The sequence below is a fragment of the Acartia tonsa genome, chromosome 8, assembly GCF_053477335.1.
Source record: "Acartia tonsa isolate MP-2025a chromosome 8, ASM5347733v1, whole genome shotgun sequence".
NCBI classification, from domain to species: Eukaryota; Metazoa; Arthropoda; class Copepoda; order Calanoida; family Acartiidae; genus Acartia; species Acartia tonsa.
Window position 1 is genome coordinate 23,829,226 of NC_137267.1, and position 26,521 is coordinate 23,855,746.

At 30.8% G+C, this 26,521-nt stretch overlaps 1 protein-coding gene across 2 annotated transcripts in view; it reads left to right on the top strand.

Moving 5' to 3' along the window:
• didum (dilute class unconventional myosin) overlaps nucleotides 1–26,521 on the top strand; it is a 179,350-nt gene that overhangs the window by 38,259 nt on the left and 114,570 nt on the right. For both annotated transcript variants that reach the window (XM_080169607.1, XM_080169606.1), the window contains exons 21-32: nucleotides 2,455–2,531; nucleotides 3,404–3,478; nucleotides 4,588–4,630; nucleotides 10,920–11,109; nucleotides 14,805–14,927; nucleotides 16,336–16,385; nucleotides 19,709–19,770; nucleotides 21,516–21,569; nucleotides 23,709–23,794; nucleotides 24,507–24,648; nucleotides 24,969–25,031; nucleotides 25,384–25,466. In XM_080169607.1, coding sequence (XP_080025733.1) covers nucleotides 2,455–2,531; nucleotides 3,404–3,478; nucleotides 4,588–4,630; nucleotides 10,920–11,109; nucleotides 14,805–14,927; nucleotides 16,336–16,385; nucleotides 19,709–19,770; nucleotides 21,516–21,569; nucleotides 23,709–23,794; nucleotides 24,507–24,648; nucleotides 24,969–25,031; nucleotides 25,384–25,466 — 1,048 coding nt within the window. The remainder of the gene's footprint in view (nucleotides 1–2,454; nucleotides 2,532–3,403; nucleotides 3,479–4,587; nucleotides 4,631–10,919; nucleotides 11,110–14,804; nucleotides 14,928–16,335; nucleotides 16,386–19,708; nucleotides 19,771–21,515; nucleotides 21,570–23,708; nucleotides 23,795–24,506; nucleotides 24,649–24,968; nucleotides 25,032–25,383; nucleotides 25,467–26,521) is intronic.

Here is a 26,521-nt window from a genome sequence, read left to right on the forward strand (position 1 = left end):
AATCAGATTGGGCAATAATGATCCCCCATCCCTGGAAAGGGTGGGGGAACCAAACAATACAGCTTAACCATAATAAGGCTGTCAAAATCTATCATTAATTATAAAGCATAGGGAGGGGTCAGGCTGACCCCTTCCCCAGTACTCGGGGGAGGGCCCTCGGCCCTTCTCCGAACCAAGGTCAGGGTTGCCATAGAACATGGCTCACGGTTGCCGAATACCACAATAACACCAAATTATATTTCATTAGTTTGAAATTCTGCCGTTGTAAATTATTTTAGATTATTATAAAGTATTTTAGAGGGAGGGATGTAAATTGTAGATTATACTAAGTATTTTCTGACCTGACAATGTTTACGAGCTTCTGCTTTTCATAAATAAACAAGTTTGACAATATCCATAAGTAGGTAAGCAAAAAATCAAGAAAGGAAATACGAACAAAGTAATTTGAAAGTAGATGTTCAGTGTTTAAGAATAATGGGATAGTTGCATGAAGTGCATTTTAGAAAGACGATTCCATGCTTAAGTTACAAGTATACCATCAAACATATGTATATAATTTTGTAAATATATAAATAACAAACAATTAGACATCACTAAATTATTCGTCATGCTGTTTTTTTTGTAGAATGAATGACAGACTGATGGACCAAGTACATCATACACTAGATGCTCATTGGTATTGACAATGCAAAAAAAATCAGCGTTCGATCAGACAGACTGACAAAGTGAATCTTTAAGTATCTACGCTTTTAAAAATAAAAACTGGCAAAAAACTAGGTTAATTAATTAGTCCAAATAAAACAAAAAAACTTCTTTTTTTTGTACAAATAAAAAGTTTTTTAACAAAAGTTATGAAAAAAGAAATACGTTTATATAAATGAAAATAAACCTAAAATAATCAGTTTCTCAACCTCATTGGGGTTGGGATAAGGTCAGGGTTGTCATTTTGGGCGGGCGCTTTTGGGCGGGCGGTTTTGGGCCGCCCAATATAAGGTCCTTTGGGCAGTTTTGGGCACCCCCCTTTTAGGGGGAGAGAAAAAGGGGAGGGGGTTAAAAAAGAGGGGGGGCGGGCCTATTTTTGGGTGATATCCTTATACTAAAGTAACAGGATGTGTATCTGTTTGTTTGTGTGTCTGTGTGTTTGTACCGAAGGATCTCGCTAACCGCTGAACCGATCGGGTTCTCCTTAACAGAGTAGCTTCTCATAGGTTCTGGGAAGGTTTATAACTATTTTGGGGGAGGGTACCACAACCCTCCTAAGAGAAATCGCCCCTAGAAAAAAATTGCACTCCCCCAAAAACTTTTTAAAAAATTTTTTAAACTAAAAATAAAAATGGGAGGAGCAAACCTACCCCCCCCCAAAAAAAAAAAAAAATTATTCCCCCCCCAATTTTTTTTTTACTTTTTCTTTTCAAATCTAATAGGTATAATGATTGGATTATCAAATTTGACTCTCAAGTGCCCCTAGAGGCCTCTAGGGCCGTAGCTGCTAGTAAAATGTATAAATTAGTAAGTTTTTTTTGTATCTAGAGAAGGATTTCGCTAACTGCTTTCCAGTGGAGCTTTTATAGGTCCTGAGATGGTTTTAGGCTATTTTATATCATTTTTAAATGCTTTTTACGACATTTGCCCAAAAAAGGTGCCCAAAACCACTTTTGGGCGCCCAAAACCCGCCTAAAACCCTTTTGGGCAATTGGGCCGCCCAATATAAAAAAAAGTGCCCAATTCGACAACCCTGGATAAGGTATTCAAAAAATTCATTATATTTTTATATTATCCTAAATCAATGCTCTAAATAAAAAAAATGTCTGATTAAAATGTGTATTGAGAAGGTAACAATGGGGTGGTTTCCCTAAAAGTGCCTTGTAAAGCACAGAACCACTCTTCTGTATTTTTAAATGAAAATAGAGGAGGCAGACCGTAGTGCTAATAAGGCACTTTGATTTATAAATAACTTTCTGGTAATTCCTAAACGTTTAAATAACTAACAAATTATCTATGGTTTAATAGAGATCTTTGGAATTTAATCACTAAATACATAATCCTAACCCTAAACCTAACACCTGGAAAACAGCTACATTTTAACCAAGATGAATGAAAACAGAGTAAATAATTTATTACTTTAAAAGTTGATTCAATAAAATGCATTAAACTCGGGTAGAGAAAAACATTTTGGAACTAAAAATGGCTTAAGTCCCAATAATTATAACTATAACCAACATCTTAATTAATTGTAAATAATACTTGTAAAAATGTCTTCATTTTTAGGAATTTTGGAAGCAAGGCCAAGTAGTACCTGCTATTCAAATATTTCTTTTCAAAAAGCAATTCGTTTTTTTTATTAATAAAGTTTTTTTTCATCAAATAAACATATACCTATCACAGATAGTGCTTTATTGATATTGCCGCGCTATTTCGTACTCTTGAACAAGTTGAATCATAAATGATAAATACAGTGTAAGAAGTATGAGCATTTCAGCAAGCCGCGCCTTAGTCAGACTGCCTTTCTTGTCAAACACTTTGCTGATCAGGTAAGCTTTAACTCTAATGCTGGTGGGTATTTCCCATCGTTGTGGTCAATAGGTATTATCCATGTCATGAAAACGAAAGTTGTAAAATTTTTGAATTCTAAGTAAAATGCTAAAATATCACGAAACCTTGATTGCTGAAGTAGTTGTGATGGAGTAACATAAGTACGTACGGACATGTCATGAAAATAGGGTAGTTACGCTACTAAAGAAGATTTTCTTTTGAACAAAGAAAATATTGGAACATAGTACAGTACATATTGTATCTCATATTTGAATTCAAATAAAGCTTTATTTTTATTTTATTAGTATTAGAGCTAGGATTCTACAGTTTGTTTTTTATCTAAAGGAACAAAAGTATTGCTTTATTTAACCCATCTACCATTGACATTTTCTTCATTTTGTATTGGAAAAAATATTTCATGGTTTTCAACAAATTATGCCTTAAAACCGGTTTTTCCAAAGTGCCTTATTTTTGAAGATTTGTGGATCATGACCAATTAAAGGGGTGTGCAAAAAAGAAAACATTTTTAAAATTTAACTGCGTGGCTTGCAGGTATTAATAGTAAAAAATGTTATCCATACCGTTAGAATCGCAATAAACTCTAGTTTTTGGATAATATAGTTACAATACAATTTGTACTTTAGGTACGTTAAAAGATATAAGTAATGTTTAAAAGTTTTAAATCAACTCGAATATTTTACCACATAGCTCCTAAATTATATGTAGCACAAAAATTGCACTTACATTTCCAAAAACTAGAGTTTATGACGATAATAACGCTATGCGTTCCTTGATGTCATTTGATGATGAGAATGATTGTTCTTGTTTTCCAGGTTGAATACGAATGAGAATGATTGTTCTTGTTTTGCAGGTTGAATACGAATGTGATGGATTTCTGCATAAGAATAGAGACACAGTTATGGAAGAACAAATTAATATTCTAAAGGCATTCACACACACGCATCAATATTGACTCATTTTTATATTATTCAAAGACAAAAGTTTACTAATAAGTATAGTACATTATGGTAAGATTATACTCTGAAAACAGGTTTCCTGTAATATATCCAGTAAGATATATAAGTTTTCCGGAATTTTAAAGTTAGGGGGAGATTTGAAATCTGCATCAAATTTTAAGGATTTTTTTTATAAAATTCGTTTTTTGTATAATTCTTTATCTAAAAGCGGAAATGCATTTTAAGTTAATTAATTTTGACCAATAGGATAGGTGGATTTTAAACTACCTGCGCTCTAATTGGTTGAATGATGTACGCCATCCAATCAGAGCGCAGATTTTTTAAATCCACCAATCACAGATGCCAAAATTAATTAACTTAAATTGCATTTCCGCTTTTAGATAAAGAATTATAGAAAAAACGAATTTTATAAAAAATCCTCAAAATTTGATGCAGATTTGAAATCCTCCCCTAACTTTAAAATTCCGGAAAACTTATATATCTTAACATCCAGTATAAAATTAAACGAAGTTAAGAATAGTTATTTATCGCATCGTATTATGAACAGCTCTCTGCGGATATAAAAATGTATAAGATTAAAACCTTCGGCATCTCGGGGCTAAAAAAAATGGTTTTAATCTTATGTTTTTTCTTTTTATATTCGTAGAAAACTGGAAATAAAACGATGCTATACATAGTTTTTAAGTATGGATGAGAACCGGTTCTAATCCACCGGATATTAATCGGTTTCGATGAAATAGTGAAAAAATCATTACTACAGCAAAAACTTTTTCTATATGAAATGTAACATTTATTTCCTAATTTTTGTTTTAGCCTAATCATCTAAGCACCTTAAAATTTTTGACGTACGATAAATATTTAAAGTACATATTAGTACATTGTGTCCTATATCCACTTAATTCTAGAATTTTCAACAATTTTACTACTTCTACAATTTAGAACTCTACTTTCATGATTTTGTAGAAAGTTGCAGAATCATTTTAAACTGTAAAAATTGCTTTTAAAAATACCTAATTATCTTTTTTTCAAATAAGGAAAAAGTGAAAAAAAGTCAATATTGATAATAATATCAATTTAGGCATCTAAAAATGATTTACTTTCTGATCTCTTTATTTCTGAAGGTAATGTATTCAATTTCTCTTTTTAACAACCAAAAACACATGACTATTTACTTATATATAGATTAAAGGACAATTAAATGAGAATATTAATAATTAAAATCTTCCAAAATTTATTGAAAAATGTCCTAAAATTGTCCAATTTTGTCTCAAAAAAGAACTTTCTCATTTAATTTCCTTTAATTTTTAACATTAACAAACCCGAACACGCATGACTATTGACAATGAAAAGGAGTAGTTCCATTAAACGGTTTAAAATTTAATTTAATTATACTGTTGAATAAGATTACCCCTAATGGAATTATTCTTTTTTTTTATAGTGACTAACAAATTGACAAATTATCTAAATATCAGAACTTTAATCTTAATTTCTACTTTCATAAGTTTACTTTTATGATTTTCTTACTGAGATTTCCTTATTTTATTAGTAGCAGGATGTCTATGTGTATGTAACTTAGTATCTTACTGACTCCTTGTCCGATATGGTTCTCCTTTAGAGTTAAAATTTGTGTTTATCATTGTAAGGTTAATAACTATTTTGGAGAGGTGACCTCAACCCCGCCCGAAAGATATCACCCCTGGAAACCCACCCCCGTCCCTCAAGTACCCCTGGAGGCCTCTAGGGGCTTAGTCGCTAGTAAATTCGACATGTTAAATAATATATATTTTTTATTATAGCCTTGAGCTCTGTTTGATAATAAAAACGATTTCAATTAATTTAACTCGACAAGTCCTTAAAAATTGCATATCTTATAAATATTTTTGCAATGAAAACTAAAATAAAAGTTCTGCAATAACTGTAACTCACTTAAAACACACATATATACAAAATAGACAACTAATTACTACTAATGAACTTTATTACTGAGCTGATTAATTAATTACAATATAAGAGATGCTTACAAAATCTCGACAAACTCATTAGAGAACCATCACATGTTGATTTACTAGAGAAATGAAAGAGAAAATTAAAACTTTTTAATGACTTAAATCTTTTCTTATTTCTAGACTTTCATTTTATACTCCCTAAGAAGTTACTTACCTATTAAATGCAGAGAGAGAGGGGACAATGGGCTGTTTAAGTTGTTGTTGGCTTAATAACTTTGGGGACTTTTAATTTTTAATTTTGATTGGTTGGTTTATTGAATTGAGTGTCCTTACATTTCAAGCACTAATTGTAATATACAGAAGAGGTAATTTTGTGTATTAACATTGGGGATTTACATCAATATGGCGGTTCCTAAGATCCCTGTATTAAAGGGAAAAGTAGGTTGCGGGTAAAATCAGTAAAGGTTTGTGTTTTAAGGCTTAAAAACAGTAGTAGAACGATGATATTCACTAAATATGTGTATTCCTTATTGAAGAGAACTATAGACAAAAAAAAAATATGTTAACGATACCTGAAAATTGTTAATAAAACCTGAAAAGTTCACCGAAAGCTTTGCTAATGTCAAGCTGGCAAAAATTAATTTTTATCATATAATACATAGAATTACCATGGACAATTAAATAATGTTTTAAGAAATAGATATCTTTGAAATAATTGGCATTATTTGTAATTTTTTAAACTCTTCCGAATAATTTTTTTTATAACTGTCAATTTTCTTATTGTCAGTTTGACATTGACAAAGCATTCGATGATTTTTTTTCCAATTTTTAAACAATTTTTTTTTAATTTAAATTTTTTTCATAGTTCTTTTCAATAAGGAATACACATATTTAGTGAATATTATCGTTCTACTTTTGTTTTTTAGCCTTAAAACACACACCTTTACGGATTTTACCCGCAACCTACTTTTCCATTTGTCAGAAACTTAAGCCTAAACAATTGGTTCAGACATTTTTTTTTGTATTTAAAGGTGTGTTTTATTTCAGAGCTATGACTGGGTTTCTATATTTAGTTTTATTTATTTGGTTTCTGTGGCACATCTAATATACAGTACAAGCTTGTATAGTACATAAATTAATAGGTATAGACGGAATGATAATTATATTAGTTTGGACAAAAACTCACCCAACTTCTAAAAACTTTATACTTTTCAATTAGACCTAGTTGCTAGGTACATTCTGCATTTCCTAACACCAATTTTATGAGCAATATTACACTTAAAAAGGCGGCTTCGCAACAAGAGGTGATTTGGAATAAATTATAATGAATTTTAAATAGTTGGCAACATTGTTTTATTAAACTGGACTGACGGATAAATATATTATACGTGCATCAAATAAAAAAAAATCAATATTTTAATTTATCATGTTCTTTATCCAGAATACATATTTTCTAGAAAATTTTGTAGTCAATAATATGTCTGGAATTCCTTCCACTTGCTAGATATCAATGCACAAAAAAATTTGTGCAGCTATAGGTTCAAAACGTTTAGCATACCTTTAAAGACTAATATTCTGAAGAAAAAAACTTAAGATTAAGATGGAAGGTTTAAAAGGGACTGTGTATGAAGGAGAGCAAGTAATGCATGAGAACCTTCCAGCAGTGATGTGTGTGTTGTTTTATATACTTGGTTTCTGTTAGATATGGCCAAATGAAAGAAAAAGAGAAGGTCTACCAAAATCTTGACAAAAATTTTTGAAGATGTATAAAAGAGTTTAAATTATATATCTTCAAATGCTTTGGCTCAAAAGTATAATTTCATAGGGATAAATGTATTTAAAAGAGGGGGTGAATTTTAATAATGCTAACAGTTTGATTATTGTACTTATGCATTTTTCATCATTTTACGAAGTGTTGAAACATTTAATGAAGTTACGTCAAAAATGCTTTTGATAAAAATGTTGAAACTTTTTTAAAGTTGATATAACCATATTAAACATTGAAAATAATCAAAATCAGCGCTGGAAGTTGCTTAAAATCGCATGCTCTCGTTCGTTCAAAGTCCCCTTTACACATTTACAAGACAAAAATTTTAGACTAGCCTTATTATTCATAATGATACACACTCTTTTGACAAGCTAATGGAAACCAAAAATGAACCAATGATCTTTGTCTCTTGTTGTCGAACACTGTTGTATTTATTTTTACAACTTGTCACGTTGACTGTCCACGTGAACTTAAAAATTTTCCCGCCATTTTTTTAGGGTCACATGACCTAATTAAATTTGGCGAGAAATAGTTCACGTTGAAGATGTGGGTGTGATTGTATAAAGTATTTGAATATTTAATTGGTGATATACAGGGTGTAGGCAGAAAGGGATATAATCCAAAGAAAAATTATTTTGTCTTCAACTTTCCTTTAACAATAAAAATACGATTATCTCATGATATAATACACTAATGTGTAGAAAAAGGACACTTATGATTTAGTCTTAATTAGTACAGGAATTTGTTTAAATTTGAAATCTTATGTGTATTTTATTCGTGACCTTTTTATAATTTAAATTATGTTTTAATTAAGTTTAAAACAAATAAACATAATTTTTACTTAATTGTATAATAACTATAATACAAAGTATTTTACTTAAAATTTACGTGTCTATTCATGTGACACTATGTACTTTATTAGGAAGCACGGCTACTCAATAATTATATCATATTCGACTCGCCTAAGTACGGTCTTCTGCCGTTAGCTATAACATATCAAAAAGTGACTGGAAGTGTTTATCGTCATAATATTAAAAGTGTACTTGTAAACTTTCCCAAATCTAACACTTTTTTTACCAAGCACATTCTTATTACTGTGCTACTTGATGAAAACATCATAAAACGACTTATTTGACAAATATTTACATTTTATCATATTTTGTTAATTATTAATTTTAACCTATTGACAGTACTAAAACTACAATACTCACGACTTATGGTAATGATAACAACTGAAACTTTTTTCGTCAGTTTAAAGTAAAATATTCAGCATTTTAATTAAGAAGTATATTAGGGAAATTATTAGTTTTATTTTAGGAACTTAGTTTTGGGTTTGCAACAATGGGTGTTTAGGTGTAAAAGATGTAATTGGGGAGTTTGTACTAGAAATGTAGTCTTCTAATTAAAGTGTTGACTATCTTACAAATTTGAAGAAAATTTCAACAACCTATGTACTTTACAAAAAGCATAATAATTTTTTCTGCTTTTCCACAAATTATTCATTTTACTTAGGAAAGGCAAGTTTTAAAGGGATAGTTGCATGAAGTGCATTTCAGAAAAAAATATTTCAAGCAAAAGTTCCAAATAGACCATCAAACAATAATTTTAATTTTGTATTACAATGAATAACAAGCAATTAGACATCACTAAATTAGTCGTCATGCTGTTTTTGTGAAAATATGCTAGCTATATAAATTGCATATATCACAAAAATACGATTTTCAAGTCTTGATATTTTAAAAACTACGTAGTAGAAAATTTAAAGCCTTTCAAATATATACCCTGTAAATGTAGTTTAAACCATTGACCAGGAAAAAATATGCGGTTCACTAATTAAAGTTCAAATGCATTTCGTGCAACTACCCCTTTTAAAATTTTGCACTTTGTAAAGTACATTAACAAAAAGACATTTATAAATATCTTTTCAAAATAATCTTTTTCTCTTTTTTTGATATTTGATTCTTTTTAGTTTATGAATGCCTATTTAAGTAACCTTTTATTTTAAAAGATAAAATTCCACAAGAAGGTTCATTAGAAGGTTCAATTGTATTCATTTTTATTATTTCTACCTGTCTTTTAACCTTTAGCATTTTGTGGTATTTTTTCTTTTATCTAATCTGTTTACTAACAAAATCCTGCAGAGTTATTTAAAAAATCATGTGTTTTACGCAATTTTGAAACAAACAATGGATATGCCTATATTTATTTATATTTTTATCTATTTCCCAATAAAAATTTAAATGGTGCGGTGATTATGGTAAAGAAAATCAAGGTGGTAAATTCGTGATACCTTTTTATCGTATTTTAAACAATAATGTGTCAATTATAGTATGGTTTTTTTACACTCTAATTCATAATCTTTGTTTAAATACAACAAAATTATTTATCGCATTTTCTTAATTTTTAACTTACTGTTTTCAAATTGTTTGGACAATTTAATGATCACATGTCAAAAAATGTAATTTCTATCCTTTTTTCTCCTCAAGGGGAGAGAGAAATTTCAAGTTTGCCATTTCGCGATTATATATTGACATAATATTTGGAAAATACAATTTAGCATTACAAATATTACGAAAAAATTATAAATAACTAATCCAGTTTTAGCTGTCTGTAAAGTTGTTTAATTGTATTAATTTATATGATATCACATTTTTTGATGAAATTAATTTCATGGTATTTCCAATGTTTGTTGTAAAAAAATGCGTAAAACACTGAATTTTGAATGACCCTGTATTTTCTTGTATTGAACTGAACCTGTCCTTTCCTGCTCCCTTATTCTTCTTCTATCTCCAGGAAAATACACAGGTGATTATGACAGCAGGTTAACTTGCGGCGATCGCTTGTTCACGAAGAGGTTTCGAGTTAGGGTCTCAATCATACTGCCTCATGCCAGAGACGTTAAAAAGAAATTTTACAACTATTATGTCAAAAAATGTTGAAAGGAAATCACATTTTCTCAAAAGAATTCAATCATCGAGGAAGAAAAAGTTTAAGATACATATTTTCATATTTATTTACATAAAAATCAAACGTTATCTTAAGTAGAAGTCAAGTCGATTCTTTTTTAAAAAGTTTTTTATACATAATGCTTTTTAGTCAGAATATTAATAACAAAAGATTTATTTAAGTCGTGAAAATTAAGGGTTTCCCTGACAGATAGGCGGATAGTTGCATTTATTGCGAAATTACCAATTTTATTAATATGCTATTTTAAAATGAAATGCAATAAGATTATTTTAATAAGTGCAAATATCAAAAGTTTTTAAATATTATTTGAAACTAATCGTTATTTTAAGTTTTAAATAATCTTCTATAACTCATCTTGAGAGATTTGCAAACATCATTATTTGAAATAATTCCGTTATCAAAGATTATTTTATAGGAGCCGGATTATTTTAGATAATAATTAAATTTTCACAAGTAAAGCTTATACAAAATACGTTCCTTTCATTAACTAATATAAAGTAGGGATGGGGGATTAGAAATAAGATCTTTTGGATTAAATCATAAATGAGTTATAGGGCTTTTTTTGTTATACATACAGTCTCCATTCGCACATTTGCCTCAAAATAATTCTAAATGCATAAGATATAAAAGTACTAAGGGCTTGGTCGATATTTCTTTCTAACGTGCTTTTGAAGTCAAACTAACATCAAATAACACTTTGAATTTATAATACATTTCAAATCTTTCCAGGACCTGAATCTCTTGGAGTTAGCGGTGGGGGTGGGGCTAAAGTGACCCCGGCCAAACCTGGAGCTCGTCCCGGTGGCGCTGGAGGCGGAGCTGCCAGGGGCGGACACAAGAAAACTGTCGGCTCACAATTTAGAGAATCGTTGAATCTACTGATGACAAATCTTAACTCGACTAATCCTCATTATGTCAGGTTAGCTTATGTTAATTTAGATATGGTAATTTGTGGTTAATAAGAAAAAACACGTAAAGATTAACTTATAAAACCAATGTCTCTTTGTACTATCTTAAATCTAACAACGTATATTATGAAAATAATTAAAGACGGATGAAAACATAATAAAGCTAATTTTTATATGTATATTTTGACAAAAAATAAGTGACACTGAAATCATTTAAAACTATAGAGATCAACTATAAAACATCAAACATTATTTGTATTGTATTAGCTGCTGGACAATGCTTTGATTAATAAGATTTAATGGGCCTAACTGTTACTGACATGAACACACTAATTGTAGAAATGCTTAGCTTCCAAAAATCTTGATATTTATTAACAATAGAAAGTGTTATTTGTTTGATTCTACGTTTTAACCTTAATTCTAATTACAAAAGATTAGCTATTTATATAACAGGAACGATTACACTCTTGTACAGCAAAGTTGTTTGAAATTATAAACAAAATATACAACACAACATTGAGACAGTAAGAGAAAGAAAGAGAAAAAAAAATAGGGGAAAGCGTAAGAAAAAAGATAGAATTTGATATTGTCTTCACAGATTTGACAATAATTATATATAGTTTGCCAAACTGTAAAAAATATATTTAATAATATAGAAATATGCAAAAGGAAATTTATAAAATATTCCTAAACATTTAAAACAACCCTAATTGTACACTTTTCTTGTTGTTTTCTCCTTTTTAAAAGCGAAGCTTTTCTATAATTAGGGTCGGTCCGCCCGTCCGTCCGTCCGTCCGTCCGTACGTCCGTCCGAGATAGTTAGCTTTTATTCGTTAATTTAAGCATGTTAGAATTGTCCTATCGATTTCAAACTTTGCATGGTGATTTCTGTAGTAGTTAGGTACGATTTAGTAAGCGTAGCAACTCTATAATCATTACCAAAATGCCCGTACGTCCATTTTAAACATGTTGATTTCTTTAATTTTTTAAATAGCTTTTTTCGTTAATTTAGGCATGTTAGAATTGTCCTATCGATTTCAAATTTTGCATGGTAATTCCTGTAATAGTTAGGTACGATTTAGAAAGCGTAGCAACTCTATAATCATTACCAGAATGTCCGTACGTCCATTTTAAACATGTTGATTTTTCTACTTTTTTAACAACAAATTTTTATATGATCTAATTATCCGTTTGATCTGATATTTGGTATATTGATTCCTGGGACAACAAAGAACAATATTTTAAGCGAAGCAACTCTATAATCAAGCCCTAAAGATGTATGTAAGTATGTCCATAAACATTATCCTGTATGAGGCAGTTTTTCAACAAATTTACTTACAATTTTGCTTCGAATCTTATACTTATATATTCTGATTATTCAGTTCAGACACTATACAAGTATTAATGTCCGTTTGTCCTACCGTTTCAGTGCTTCGCTTTTATGGATGTTGTCATTCTTGTTTCATAAATGTTTAAATGTTACAGGTAAGGGTATTTAAAAGGCAAGTGAAGTATTTAGAAATTGAAACCATTATTAACTTCTGATAGAAATGGGCTCAATCGAAAGACATACTTATAGTGTAGCTTCTTTACCAAAAATTATAAAACTTTTCTTATTTAATAACCTCTTCTGATTGTTATTACTACGTATTTTGTTATTAAATGTGAGTTATTTAATAAGTATTTCTTATCTAAAGATGATTTTTATTAAATTATAAAGAGTTATTTGTAAGTCTTTCTTTCTGTTGTATCAATTGTTTTTTATCTGTACATGTCATTCTTTTTAACGGCGAAGCATTTCTATAATTAGTCATATCGTTTATTTAGGATGTTAGAATCGTCCTATCGATTTCAAATCTGATATAATTGAAGCATACCATCTCTAAAATCGTTACATATATTAATGTTCAGAATTAAAAATCTATATTCTGCTTATTAAGAATTGACACTCAACAGTTGTTAATGTCCGTTTGTCCTACCACAGATCCTAACTTTTTTGGATAATTTCACCCTTCTTTTCCTTTTTTCTCTCTCCTTTTCTTTGGTTTCTTTTTGTCTTCTATACATCAATTTTTGTTATTTTCCTTTACCAAAAGTTTTATGTCCAGCATATGACTTTATCTTCACTTCTCTATTTGACGACATAATTGTATCGTTTTATTTGTTTTATTTTATTACACTAGTTTGTAAAGTCTTATAATAACGTTTTCCTATTCGTTGGCTCAACAATCTTGGGGACTTTAATTGAATTTTGATTGGTTGATTCATTTAGTTGAGTGCCCGAACGTTTCAACCACTAATTTTCATCTACAGAAGGGGTAATTGGTGGTCGGGATTAATTTATCGGCCATTGTCTTATCCCTTTAGATCCCTGTTTTTAAACTATCTTATCCATATCCTTACATGTAACTTAAAAACAAAGTGATTTTCAAAGCAGCTACGCATTCTTAAAAGTCATTTCCTGACGCCATTCAAAAGGTAAAGCCAATACTGGGTGTTGTGTGGGAAATCTTTTTGTAAAATATGGTTCAAGTTTTCCCGTTAACTTTAATAGAGTTCAGAGTTGGGTGCTTAAAAAATGCAAAGGTAAAGCGGCGATACCTTAAAGTTAAAATTCTTTGCTTAAATTATAAACAATGCTTAAATAAAATTAGATATAGAATAGTTCCCAAAGTAAGATATTACCTATACAATTGTAAAATATATTGAATTTAAGAATAGGTAGAAGAGTTTTAAATTTTTCTAATTCCTTCTCTCAATTTTGTTTTTTAAGAATCCAACTCAATCTTGTTTACAACATGTGGCGGTTTTACATAGTTTTGTTGATACAGTCTAGCAAATTCTTATAATAGAGTAACATGATCACTGTCTGTCTGTCAGTCTATACCGAGGGATTGTTGTATCATATCCATATCATTAACATTATATATTATACAAGCGGCTACGCCCCTAGAGGCCTCTAGTGGCACTTTAAATGTTTTTGTTTGTTAAAGTCTCTACGTTACTTCTTTATGTTACGTTGAAGTCTCCCATATTATATTTAAAAATTTTTCGATTTTTTTGTTATTTCTCTTGGGAGGGTGGTTGTACCCTCCCCCAAAATATTTATAAACCTTCCCAGAACCCATGAGAATCTACCCTGTTAAGGAGAACCCGATCGGTTCAGCGGTTAACGAGATACTTCGGTACAGACACACAAACACACAGTCATCCTGTTACTTTAGTATAAGGATAGTCAACAAATTCTTTAGATATCTTGAGAATAATTAAGTTAAAATATTAAGAAAATTAAAGACAGGATCCAATTGCAAAATCAATTTACCTATATTAATTTATGTAATTTTTTGTGCTATTTTTAAAATTTCTTCCAATCTCCCCAATTTTTTTCCAGAATTTATATGTATTTCCAATCTAAACTTGCAACAATTTCAATTTTTTGCAAGGCTTGCTTTGGAGAAACATCTAGCCAACGGAAGTAATCTGTAAATGTAAGAACAACTTTGAAAACAAGGACTCTATAAAAAGTATTAACTATCCAAGTTTTGATTGTTAATTTGTTTGTTTTAGAGGTGGGATAAAGATAAACAGTTTTGTCAATAATTTTTATGCACATTTTAAAAAATTCGTCAAAATATTGTTCAAAATCCGCAAATATAGTTTTATTCTGGCCATAACTAGTAACAAATAATTGATTAATATTATTTAGATGTATTAAGCCAAATGACCAGAAGGCTGCTTTTGTGTTCGAGTCTAAACGGGCCGTTCAACAGCTGCGAGCCTGTGGTGTACTGGAGACTGTCAGAATTTCAGCCGCTGGTTATCCTTCCAGGTTTGTTTTTATGTGTTTTATGGGATATAAAAGCCAATAACAGAAAATTTGACGGTTTCCTTCAAAGTGCTAAGTCGAGCACAGAAAATCCCTCCATTGAAAATAAAGGAGTGGTCGATTTTAGCATGTTTATGTTTACTTTAGGTCAGGTTTGGTAAGGGTAGGGTTACAAATAAAATTAGTACCTAGAATGCAAAAAAAATTGAGGGGGTGGGAGGAATTCAGCATTTAAATCAAATATTTGTATTAAAATAGTCAAGTTAACACTGTAAATATTTGATTTAATTGGGCCTCAAGATACTTAATTCGAGGAAGGTACACGCTAAATTTTGAGCTTTCTATAATGTTTATTCATACATTGATTACGAAATCTCCACTATACACCGGCCCCCCCCACGCATACATTGGTTCAATGCAGGATATAAAACTGATTATAACCAGAATATAATAATAAAAGAAGAATGCTATTGATATAATATTGTTACACACCAAAAATAAAAGGAAATTATGAAAGTTAAGATAAATAATTTCTTTTACGTAGGATGTCAATAGGTGCATTTCTCTTAAGAATTTATTTATGATTAAAAAGTAAAACGTTTAGACTAAAGTTTTAAAGCAGGACATTAAACTTACTTAGGACTAAATGAAAGTTTCCTAAGAATCAGCCTTTTTAAAAGCTGTCAGCCTCTCTATTATTATATATTGGAGGGGCTAGAAAAATGGCTTAAAACCACCCCAATATTTAAATTTGAAAATAGAATAGCCTACAATCATCAAATCTGACTTATGTGAAGCTGACTTTAAATAGTGAACCCTATCGGTTCAGACAAAAAAAAACTCTTACTACTTTATAGAATAGGATAGTAGACTTAATATTGGGTGTTTTGGTTACTTTTGCTTCTAAATTTCAACAATATAGAGACCATCAAATCTATTCTACCGAAATTTTTACGGATAAAACTCTAAGTTTGGTAGCTTGTAAATATTGGAGGGGAAATTAAATTGTAGATTAAAAAAACCTCCCCCCCACTCCTCCCTGCATAAAAGTGTACAGTTAACAAATAAACTTATATAACATCTTTAGTACATATTTATCTTCAATCCATCAACATGATAACACAAATAACATTCTTTTATCCTATTCCATTATGTTAATTATTGTTATTATTTTTGTAAAACTTTCTCGTATTTATTATTTGCTCAAACGTTATACGTACATGATGAAAAACAAAATCAACCCTTCTGTAGTTTTAAATATTGCTTAGTAAACTTAGGGTACCAATGTAATTTACAGTAAATTGTCCCCTCTCTCCTTTCCAATATAATAGTGTGTGTGTATGGGTGCGGGGGGTTTATAAAAGCACCCAAGGTATAAAATGAACAATATAATAATATTATTTTCTTTTAGGTGGACGTACTATGACTTCTTTGTGCGCTACAGAGTACTCTGCACTTCAAAGGAATGGATTATAGAAATCTTATTGATATTATCCCTATTACTAAAAGTGGACCACAAACTAAGTTTTGTGATGAAATATGTATTGAATCTTATTTACTATTAGTTGGTTTAAGTAATGATAATAAGAGCCTTCGAGTGATATCATATAGTCATTTGGGGTTAAGGTACATAAAATCGGATAGAAACATTAATTAAGTGAGCAAGGGGGGTTATGTGATCCACTCGAGGAATTGTACCATATATTTTGTTTTGTTAATGTTTTATAAAAGGGGGGGGGGGGGTTAATGCAACCATCTCGTAATCAGTGAGCAAATGGCACTTAGAATTCGAATTTCCATCTGAAATATTTCATGAGTAATCCTTGGTAGGTCTATTTTCCCTAAATCGAACAAAAAGTTGAAAAAGTAACGGCTAACGGCTGGCGGCTCAGCCGTTTTGCCATTTTTTGGATATCTATATTGCAAATTAGTCACGAAACTTATCTCCACATAATACTCTTTTCCACCAAAAATATGTTTTAAAAAGTTGATTCCTACGTAATTGATGATGGATTTACCCTGGAAATGGGCAAAAAACGGCTAAACTGCTGAGCCGCCAGCCGTTACTTTTCCAACTTTTTGTTCGATTTAGGGATAATAGACCTACCAAGGATTACTCATGCAAAAGTTCAGATCGAAATTCGAATTATAAGTGCCATTTGCTCACTGATTACGAGATGGTTGCATGAACCCCCCCCCCCCCTTGAATAACAGTATTCAAAAATATACAAAAAACATAAATAATACAGTAATAGGATGTTTGTCTGTTTGTTTTGGGAAAGGTTGTCTGTAGAGCATTTGATTTAGTTTATATATTATGAGCTTTTATCCTATGGATGCTCTTATACAACGAGTTAATCTCTTTGTTATCTAGGTATTTCTTAAAATCCTATATTAATATTATTCTTTTTTGCTATGATTGATGTATAGCATGTCACATTTTTAAGAGTAAAAAATAACTCATAATATGTTATCTATAATACAAAGTAGCTTGATGTCTGTCCGTCTGACCGTCTGTCCGTCTGTCTGTCCGTCTGAAGCTTAAGATCTCAGTAACCGCTGAACCGATTGGGCTCTACTCTTCAGGGATTATACCTACTGGTCCTGTGATGGTTTTAAGCTATTTTCCTGGGGGGGTGGGACACCCCCACTCCCCCAAAAACTAAAAAAACCACCCCCCCCAAATTTTTTTTTGTAAAATCTCAGTAACTGCTGAACAAATTGGGAATACACCTACTGGTCCTCTGGTGGTTTTAGGCTATTTTCTAGGAGGGTGGGACACCCCAACCCCCCTAAAAATAAAAAAATCCCTAATTCCAAATTTTTTTATTTTTTTTTATTTTTGTAAACAAAAACCAGTAATTGGGTTGGGGGAACCCCACTTCACCATGGGGCGAAGCCCCCATGAACCCCCCCCCCCCAAAAAAAAAAAATTTCACCAAAAAATTTTTTGGGCTTTTTGTAACTTTTAAAAATTGACATCTTTAAAAAGTTGTTGCAATTATAGGTATTAAATAAAATTTACAGAGGAGAGTTTTCAATTTTTGTGTATATGTGGTCCAATCAGTGGGACTATCAGAGCTTGCGCCGCATACAGGGTACTCGCTTATGCTCACCCCGTACGAGATATACGGTGAACAACCTGGGTTTAATTTTTACGAATTGAAATTTTTGTGCATACGGCGCAAAATCTGGGTTTAATTTTACCAAAGAGTAATTCGGCAAAGAATAACTTTTTTGAAAATATAACTATAAAATTATTCTGGAGGGTTGACTTTCCATTACCTCATGGGGCGAAGCCCCTAGAGGCTAGGGGCGAAGCCACTAGTATCTTAATAAACCATGTGTACCTAATATTATCTATGAATAATGTTAAAAATGATTATTTGTTAGGTAAGCTAGATGAAATGCCGCGAAATATTTTGGATTGGTTGTCAAATGCTAAATTAGACCTAATGATATTTTAAGAAAAGGAAGACAACATCCATAAGTAGCTTAGTATAAAAAGACCCTGATATGGACAAACAGATGGACAATACAAAGTATGGACTAGATGCGCATATGTCAGAGGAATCTTCACTGAAATTTTAGCTGTCTATCTTCGAAAACCAAGAAAATCATATTTTCCTTAGTGCTATCGACTGACGGACATACCAAGTGAATCATAGAGACTAAAAAAATAAGTTTAGACAAAAATTTGATTTTTAGCAAATACACATAATAAACAACTTTTTTTGTAAAGGGTTTAAGTCAATCTCTAGTGTCCACCAATCAAATAGGTAATTTTGGCCAAATAAAGTTAAAAATTCTATTCCCTCTTCAAATAAATTATTATAAATTGTTATTATGTGAATTTGAATTTTTAAAGCCTCTCAATGTTATTACAAACGCCATAAAAAATCTTATTAACTTAATGTTTCAGTCTTATACAAAAAGATAATCGTCTTTTAGCTTCTTAAACGATTTGGAATAATAACATATACTTCATAAGTTCATACGTCAGAAAATAAGATTTAAATAATATTTTGATTAAAAAATAAGGATGTGATTTAATTTTAGATGAACTTTATGATTCCTCGAACTTTGATAAGGTTAAAAGTGTTACATTTTACATCCTATTTTAAACTAGTTTTTCTTTTGTTTAAAATATCCATTAGTAGATTGGTTTACTTTCTAAAGATTATAATAATCAAAAGATTTATACAATTTCTATTCACATATAATATGCTTCCTAGTATTTTTTCGTTTGCAGTATGTAATACATTTTTTACATTCACCTACTTTTAAATTTTCATATAGTAGGTATTGTATAGTCCCTTTCGTAACATCGCACCTTATGGGACGATTCTTCGTATTTTTCACAGTAGCATTTCTTCTATTTCTAGCCCCTGTGGAGGGCTCTAACCATGCGGGGCCAATTACCTAACCTTGTGGGGCAATTACCTAACCCAATTTAACCTAACCTAACCTAAAATAACCTATAAAAGCCATTTTAAAAATACAAGGGACTATTCCCGAAATTTTTACACATAAATTGTCATTTTTAATTGACGATTTAGGATAATATATAAAGTTTGATAGTGAATTAAAGTGGAATATCAAACACTTGAGCCTGCTTTAAAAGCTCATTTTTATCTTCGTTAACACGTTTAAAAACTTAGTTAGAAAAAAATCAACCTAAAACTCTCAAAGAAAATTTGTAAATTTTCCATGATTTTTAAAGTCGTTTTAGATATTTTAAGTGCTAACTGATGTAGAATCCTATAATTGTTACTTGGTGTATCAGGATGTATCCAGAGGTGACTACAGGAAAACATGCGAGAACATTGTGGCCAAACTTATCAGGGTAAGTTAATCAGTATTGCTATGCCTTTTGAAAAAAGGCATCTAGTGTTTACTTCTTCCCCTAATTCAGAAAAAAATGGCAATGCTTTCTCGTCAATTATATGGCTTTGGAGACCTCCAAATTGATTATTTAAAGAGAAGGCATATAGTTCTAACATCTTCAGCCAAATAAAAAAATACCGCTTCCTTGCCATTTGGCCCTAGAGACTTCCAAAACTTCTCCTAAAAGTTTTTTCCTAATTTTTTTCCTTCACACATTGGGATATAACGGGGATGTCTGAGTATCATGGTATGTCTTCACACGAAAGAACACTTTTTTTCTATTGAAAAATGCATCAGTTTTCATGAAAACTAATCTTGTTCATAGTGTGCATTCACTTCCGCGCATATTAACATTATTAGTTATTGGTACTGTATGTTATTACAACAGAATAAACAACCCAATTCGCATCGGCTTCATTTTTATCACCAAGCAATCCATTAATATTTTGGCATAATGTCTTTTAAACGAAACACTAAGCGGAACTGAATGTACACCTAAATTCCAAAGTTTATAGTGATTTCAATCAGGGATTAGATAATGGCCGGAAAAATATTGTACTCCCCAATGATAATACACAAGATTACGCATTCTGTAGATTACTATTTCTAGTTGAAACGTTTGAACACTCAACTAAATGAACCAACCAATCAAAATTCAATGAAAGTCCCCAAGGTTTTTAAGCAAACAAATAAGAAAGCGTTATTATAACTAAGACTTTGGGGACTAGTGTAATAAACAATCCAATGTCCCCTTCCAACCTGGATTTAATAGTCTCGTTCTATGTCCATGAATCATGTTATTTATTTTAATAATTTTAATTTGAACTTAATTTGTAATCATATTAAGCTATCCAGGGATAAGTGGATAAGTAAATGGAACTTAATTTTCCCCGTATTTTGAAAATGTACAAAGCAGAATTATTAGCATTTTAATTAAAGATTAATTTATCTCCAATTAACCTATCCCCGTATTTCTTGTAAATTTTACATTGATGTTAATAGGTTATACCAACTTAAAAACTCAGGAAATTAGGGATTGAACATTTAAAAATTATATATAATTTATTGACCTCCCCTCCCCCCCCCCCACCATCTGAAGGCTGAACGTAAAATTTTGTATTTCTACCTTGTAATTCTTTGATTAGTTGTTAGGAGTAGGGGAGGGGGGGTGGTTGCAGGGGAATGATGTAAATTTATTAAACCTGTATTATCCACAATTCCCTGATAAAGCCTAACTTTATGTGCTGACGTTAAAAACCAACTTTTGCTACTAAATCTTGTTATAAAAGCTAAAAATGTTGACTTTTCTTATTTTAATGGAGAAAAAACATGGAGGATGTACTAATATTATTGCGTTCTAACCATGGATAAGACTAAGGATGATTAATTAATGTACATCTCCAATTATGATAAACAAAATTAAATAGGTACCCCTTCTTTAGATTTAAGTTATAGGTTGAAAAGGGGAATCCGCTAGGGACACAGTACAAATGGACAAATATCATATTAATGCCAGCGGCTCCTTGCATCTAGAAGCTCTGTATTCGAAGAGAAAAAGGGACACAGAAAACCCACACCAAGACAAAGATTTTTAAATTAAAATTCCTATGTGAAGCTTCTCTGAATTAGGGAACCTGATTGGTTCAGTTGTTAATGAGATCTTAAGCTTTAGTAAAAAAACCTTACTACTTAATAATTATTTAGGATCCTGACAAGTATCAGTTTGGTAAGAACAAGCTCTTCTTCAGAGCAGGACAGGTAAGATACTTTTTAGTAGCGCAGCTACTCTTTAAAATGAGGCTGTTTCTGTACGTCTTTGTCCGACTGTCAGACTGTTATTACTGCGAGTAGAGGGGGCATAATGTTAACCCCACCCTCCATCAATGTAAATTTTTCCTCCGGGATAAATTCCCAATTACAAAGCCTGACTGCACGGCCTTGTAAAACTAATATTGTAATGGGTACTTTTCCTGATATACCTAGTACAAAATCAAACATGAAAAGGATATTCTCTCTCTTTTTCTCATATCCTTCTTAATGTAGGTTTGTACGTCAAATTAATACTTTTGTGTAAGCTTAAATATACAAATAATTATTTTATTTTCCCTGAAGGATATGTAATGTACCTGTATAATCTAAAAAAAATCTGATTTTCCCCATCTTTTGCATAGTGCAGCAAGGCAACTTTATACTTAGCTGTAAGGGTATGTCCGTCCCTAACGGTATTCAGAAAAAAAGTTTTTTTTTTGGTGCTCTGTGAATAACCCTCCCAATCATCTATTTATTTTTTATCCACTATATATACTTCTGATTTTTTTTCTACCTATCCTCAAAATTCCCTCAATTTTAAATTTTAATTATTCATTAGCGGCTATGCCCCTAGCGTTTAGGGGTCCTGTATTCGAAGAAGCTGAAAAGATAGCTTAAAACCATCTAAGACAATAAATTCGACTAAAACCATCACATTAACTATGTGATTGTGAAGCTTACCGAATAATGAGAACCCAATCAATTCAGTATTTATTGAGATCTTAAGCTTAAGACAAAATCCATACTACTTAATATAATAGTTTAATTGTCATTCATCCAAAATGTTAATGCTACGCTTCTTTATGGCATAATTGTCCTTGTTGTTTCAAATAAAATATTATAATATTTGTCAACTTAATTATCCTATATCTTTAGTTTTCCTTTTTTAGTTGTCTTTACATCTAATCAAATTATTAGATTGCTAATTAACAAATTAAAAAATAGTGTATTTTAATTTTACTTAAGATTATTATACAAATTAAGATAATTAGCCTAAAATTTGTTAATTAAACTTAAGTTTTTGTAATCTAATAATAGAGTATCTTAATTTTACTTAAGATTATTATACAAATTAAGATAATTAGGCTGAAAATTTGTTAATTAAACTTTAGTTTTTGTAATCTAAGGTCCGCCTTTAACCTTTATGGCCTTTTTTCTCAAATTCCATTTTCATTAAACTAAAAAAATAGCATAAAATCATCCTAAAGCCTAAAAAAGCTATTTTATGTCAATAGATAACTTCAAGAAATCGTGGCATGAAATTAAAAAACTGATTTAACTTCAACTACAAAATATATATAGAATACGTAGATATTGTTTCTCCCAGCTGGCTACAATACCACTACCCCCTCCCCTGGCCATTGAGGAACGTACTGACCAATATCTGAGGACTATATTAGCAATTTAAATTGACTATATCCATCAATACAGATTATGCATACGATGTAGGAACGAGTTTCCGAATGTTTTCAAAATATTTGGAAACCGATTGAGGACATCCAATTGGTACTTGTCGCAAATTCAGAAGTCAACGAAAAAATGGAAATTATTTAATTTTTCACATATATTCATGCTTTTCAGTACTAGCATTACGTTATAACGTTATCATGTTCAACAAATATTGATTTGAATAAACTTGTAAAATTATTTGAAAATGCAATTCTTCAATATCATTTACATAAACTCTTCTTTAATAATTCTTAAATTAAACTATTGAGAATGCACTTATGTATGTGGGTTTTCCAATTTTTCCATAAATCAAATCTGTTACAAAAATAATTCTTTTTAACTTTATTTTAATATTATTTAGAAATCAATATTAAAAAAGGATTATATGAATATTTGTGTAATTTATTTCATCAATATTTATATATTTTACAGTAGTATAAATATAATTTATTTTTACTAAAAATATTTTTACTTCTCGCATCTTTAACCGATAAATTTTTTTTATTCCGTAAGAATTCTTAAATGGTTGTCTACAAAACAATTTTATATGCATAAAGTAAAATATGTATTTGTGTCTTTACATGAAGTGATTTTTAACTTATTCCAATTAAATGACAACTAAGCTTGTTTTTTTCATAGGTGGCCTACATGGAAAAACTTCGATCAGACAAGTTAAAATCCTGCGGTATCATGATCCAGAAACATGTCAAGGGATTCCTGTACAGGTAGGCTGCACTTTGGTCCATTCATTATTCACCTTTGTAACCTGTCGATGAGATTTTTTATCCATTACTGAGATAGGTAGGAACTCTCGTTGTAAGTTGTATTATTGTTATCTTTTTTACCTTTACACCGATTTTGTTCTTCTTTTAAGGGATTCTTATTTTTATTCCTTAGAGGTTCGCCCCCCCTCCCCCCCTAGTTATAGGTATGTTATTGTTATTGGAGGGATATCCCTCTAAAGCAGATAATTTATTTTTCTGATTTTACAAAAATTTAAATTCTTTGATTACATATTAAAATATATACACGTATTTTTATGTAGTTTTGTGCACTTTTGTTTTCTAATATTTCAATAAATCTTTTTACATAACATTATTTTCTTGTAAGAAGATTTTTTAGTATTTTGTGTATAGTTTTCATTAGTTTTATACAAGACGGGTTAACAGATATGGACAGGTAGTATTTCTGAAATACTAACCAGAGGCTACCCATAGAGGCTTCATTATCTGAGAGAGCCAAATCGGTCCAGCGGGTTAGCGAGATCTTGATATTTTTATAAAAGGATAACAAACGATAATAAAATATTAGAAACTTTACCTTTTCAAAGAACTTGATTATTAAAAATTATCTTCCAGGTTTTTCTTAAACAATGTTCTACCAAAAGGAAAGGTTGTCTGTCATAGATTATAGATTTTTTTACATTGTTTTATCTAGGAAACGTTACGAGACGATTAAGAAGAGTACCGGTACTATTCAACGGTGGGTGCGTGGCTTCCTCGCACGGAGGCAAGTCCGTTCCATGCGTAGGAACCATGCAGCCACCATCATTCAGGCTGCTTACAGAGGTCATGTACAGGTAGGATTTTTTATGGTTGGTCAATAGCAGGGATATAAAGGGATATGACAATTTGATATACACACCTTGCAATGATAATACACAAAATTACCCCCTATGTAGATTGTAGAATAGGCCTACAATTAGTGGTTAACCGTTTGGACACTTAAAATAATGAACAATAATTCAATAAAGGCCTCAAAGTTTTAAAACTAATAAGGACTTAGTGTAATAAACAACCCAATGTCCCCTAACTCCATGGGTCAATAGGGAAGCCTCGCAAAAAATACATATTAAACTATTTGATCAATAAGTTAGGGTACTGATTATTATACTTTCAGAGAACTAAATTCTTGGAACTCCGCGCGATGACTATCAGATTGCAGGCCAACATGCGCGCATACAGGAAATAAAACGCGGCATTTTTAGAAATTATGTTATTAATTTGAGTTTTATCTAAACAACAATCCTATTGTAAAGGGAGCATGGTCTTGTTAGTTTGTCTGTTAGAATCTTGATAACCATTGAAGTAATTTCGTTCTCAATTATAGGGAAGCTTTAATTAGGACCTTCAACTATGGATTTAGAGACTTTAATTTTTAGTTTTGGCAAGTTTCTACCCCATTCGAATACAAAGCTCCTGAAAACCAGTACCACAATCGCTAGATTAAGCAATATAGTTAATTTTTAATAGATTTGTATTCTTAAATTTTGAACAGTTTAATCATGCAATATTAATATCGCTTTTAACCGTATAGAGCGAGAAAAGAGTACAGACGTCTGTTGGAGGAAAAATCCGCAACAATTATCCAGAAACGCGTCCGCGGTTGGATTGCCAGGTAAACTTTTGTTTATGTAAAGCTGATATTTGATTTTAGTATGTATGTCTGCCAGTCATTTTTTTTTAATAATACCTATTTGAGGAAAGCTATATATCTTGAGTTTAGCATTTTTCGATGTTTCTTAGTGTAAAGGTACTTAAATTATGACATAGATGCATAAATCCTGTTTCCCCCTTCTGTACTTAGATAGTACACTAAAATATTTATAAATAATGAGGACAAATAATCTTATTTAAATTAATTGACATGACGTTCATAAATATTATTTTATTATTCAAATATTGTTAATTATCATAATTTTCTGAGTGATTCTTTTCAAATAAAATGAATTTTATTTACCTAATTGCTATTTAACACCTACATACTAATATTTTTTAAATATGCGCTATGATAAAAAAGGGGGGGTTAGTTTGTATGACAATAACGTAATATAGTAATTTAATAGCATGGATGTTATGCCCCCCCCCCCCCCCCCATCCGCTAGTAAAAGTAATTTTTTTGAGGATTAAATAATGTTATAATAACGGAAAATGTTGGTTCCACCCTGATTTATAGGTATTTTTTTTATCTAAATCAAATGCTTTTTCAAGTTAAAAGTGTATTCAAATCATAAAAAAATAACCTTGACCACTATAAAAGGTAGAAGTATTTTTAATACACCATTTAACAACTTAAAAATTTTCATCCCTTTTGCTAAATAAATGCTAAAATACATGTATTTCTTGCTCTATAGTGTTGATTTACGATAAGCTACATTTACTCCACCTGCCTACCTCTTAGTTTCATATTTGTTTTCAATAAAAGTGGGATGTGGAAAATAACCATTTGGGCAGGGGGGGGGGGTTTACTCGAGAACCCTTAGAGCTAGAGGGAGCTAATTTTGGATATAAGCTTCTATGGGGCCAAAGTTACTTTTAAAATTATCGTCGACCCCCCACCCCCCCCCAAAATTTTTTTTTGGGGGGGGGCGGGTGAATTATACTATAGGATGTTTCTCATAAACGACTTGAGATAAATGGAGCAAACCTTGGGATACAACTTTTGTAGGACTA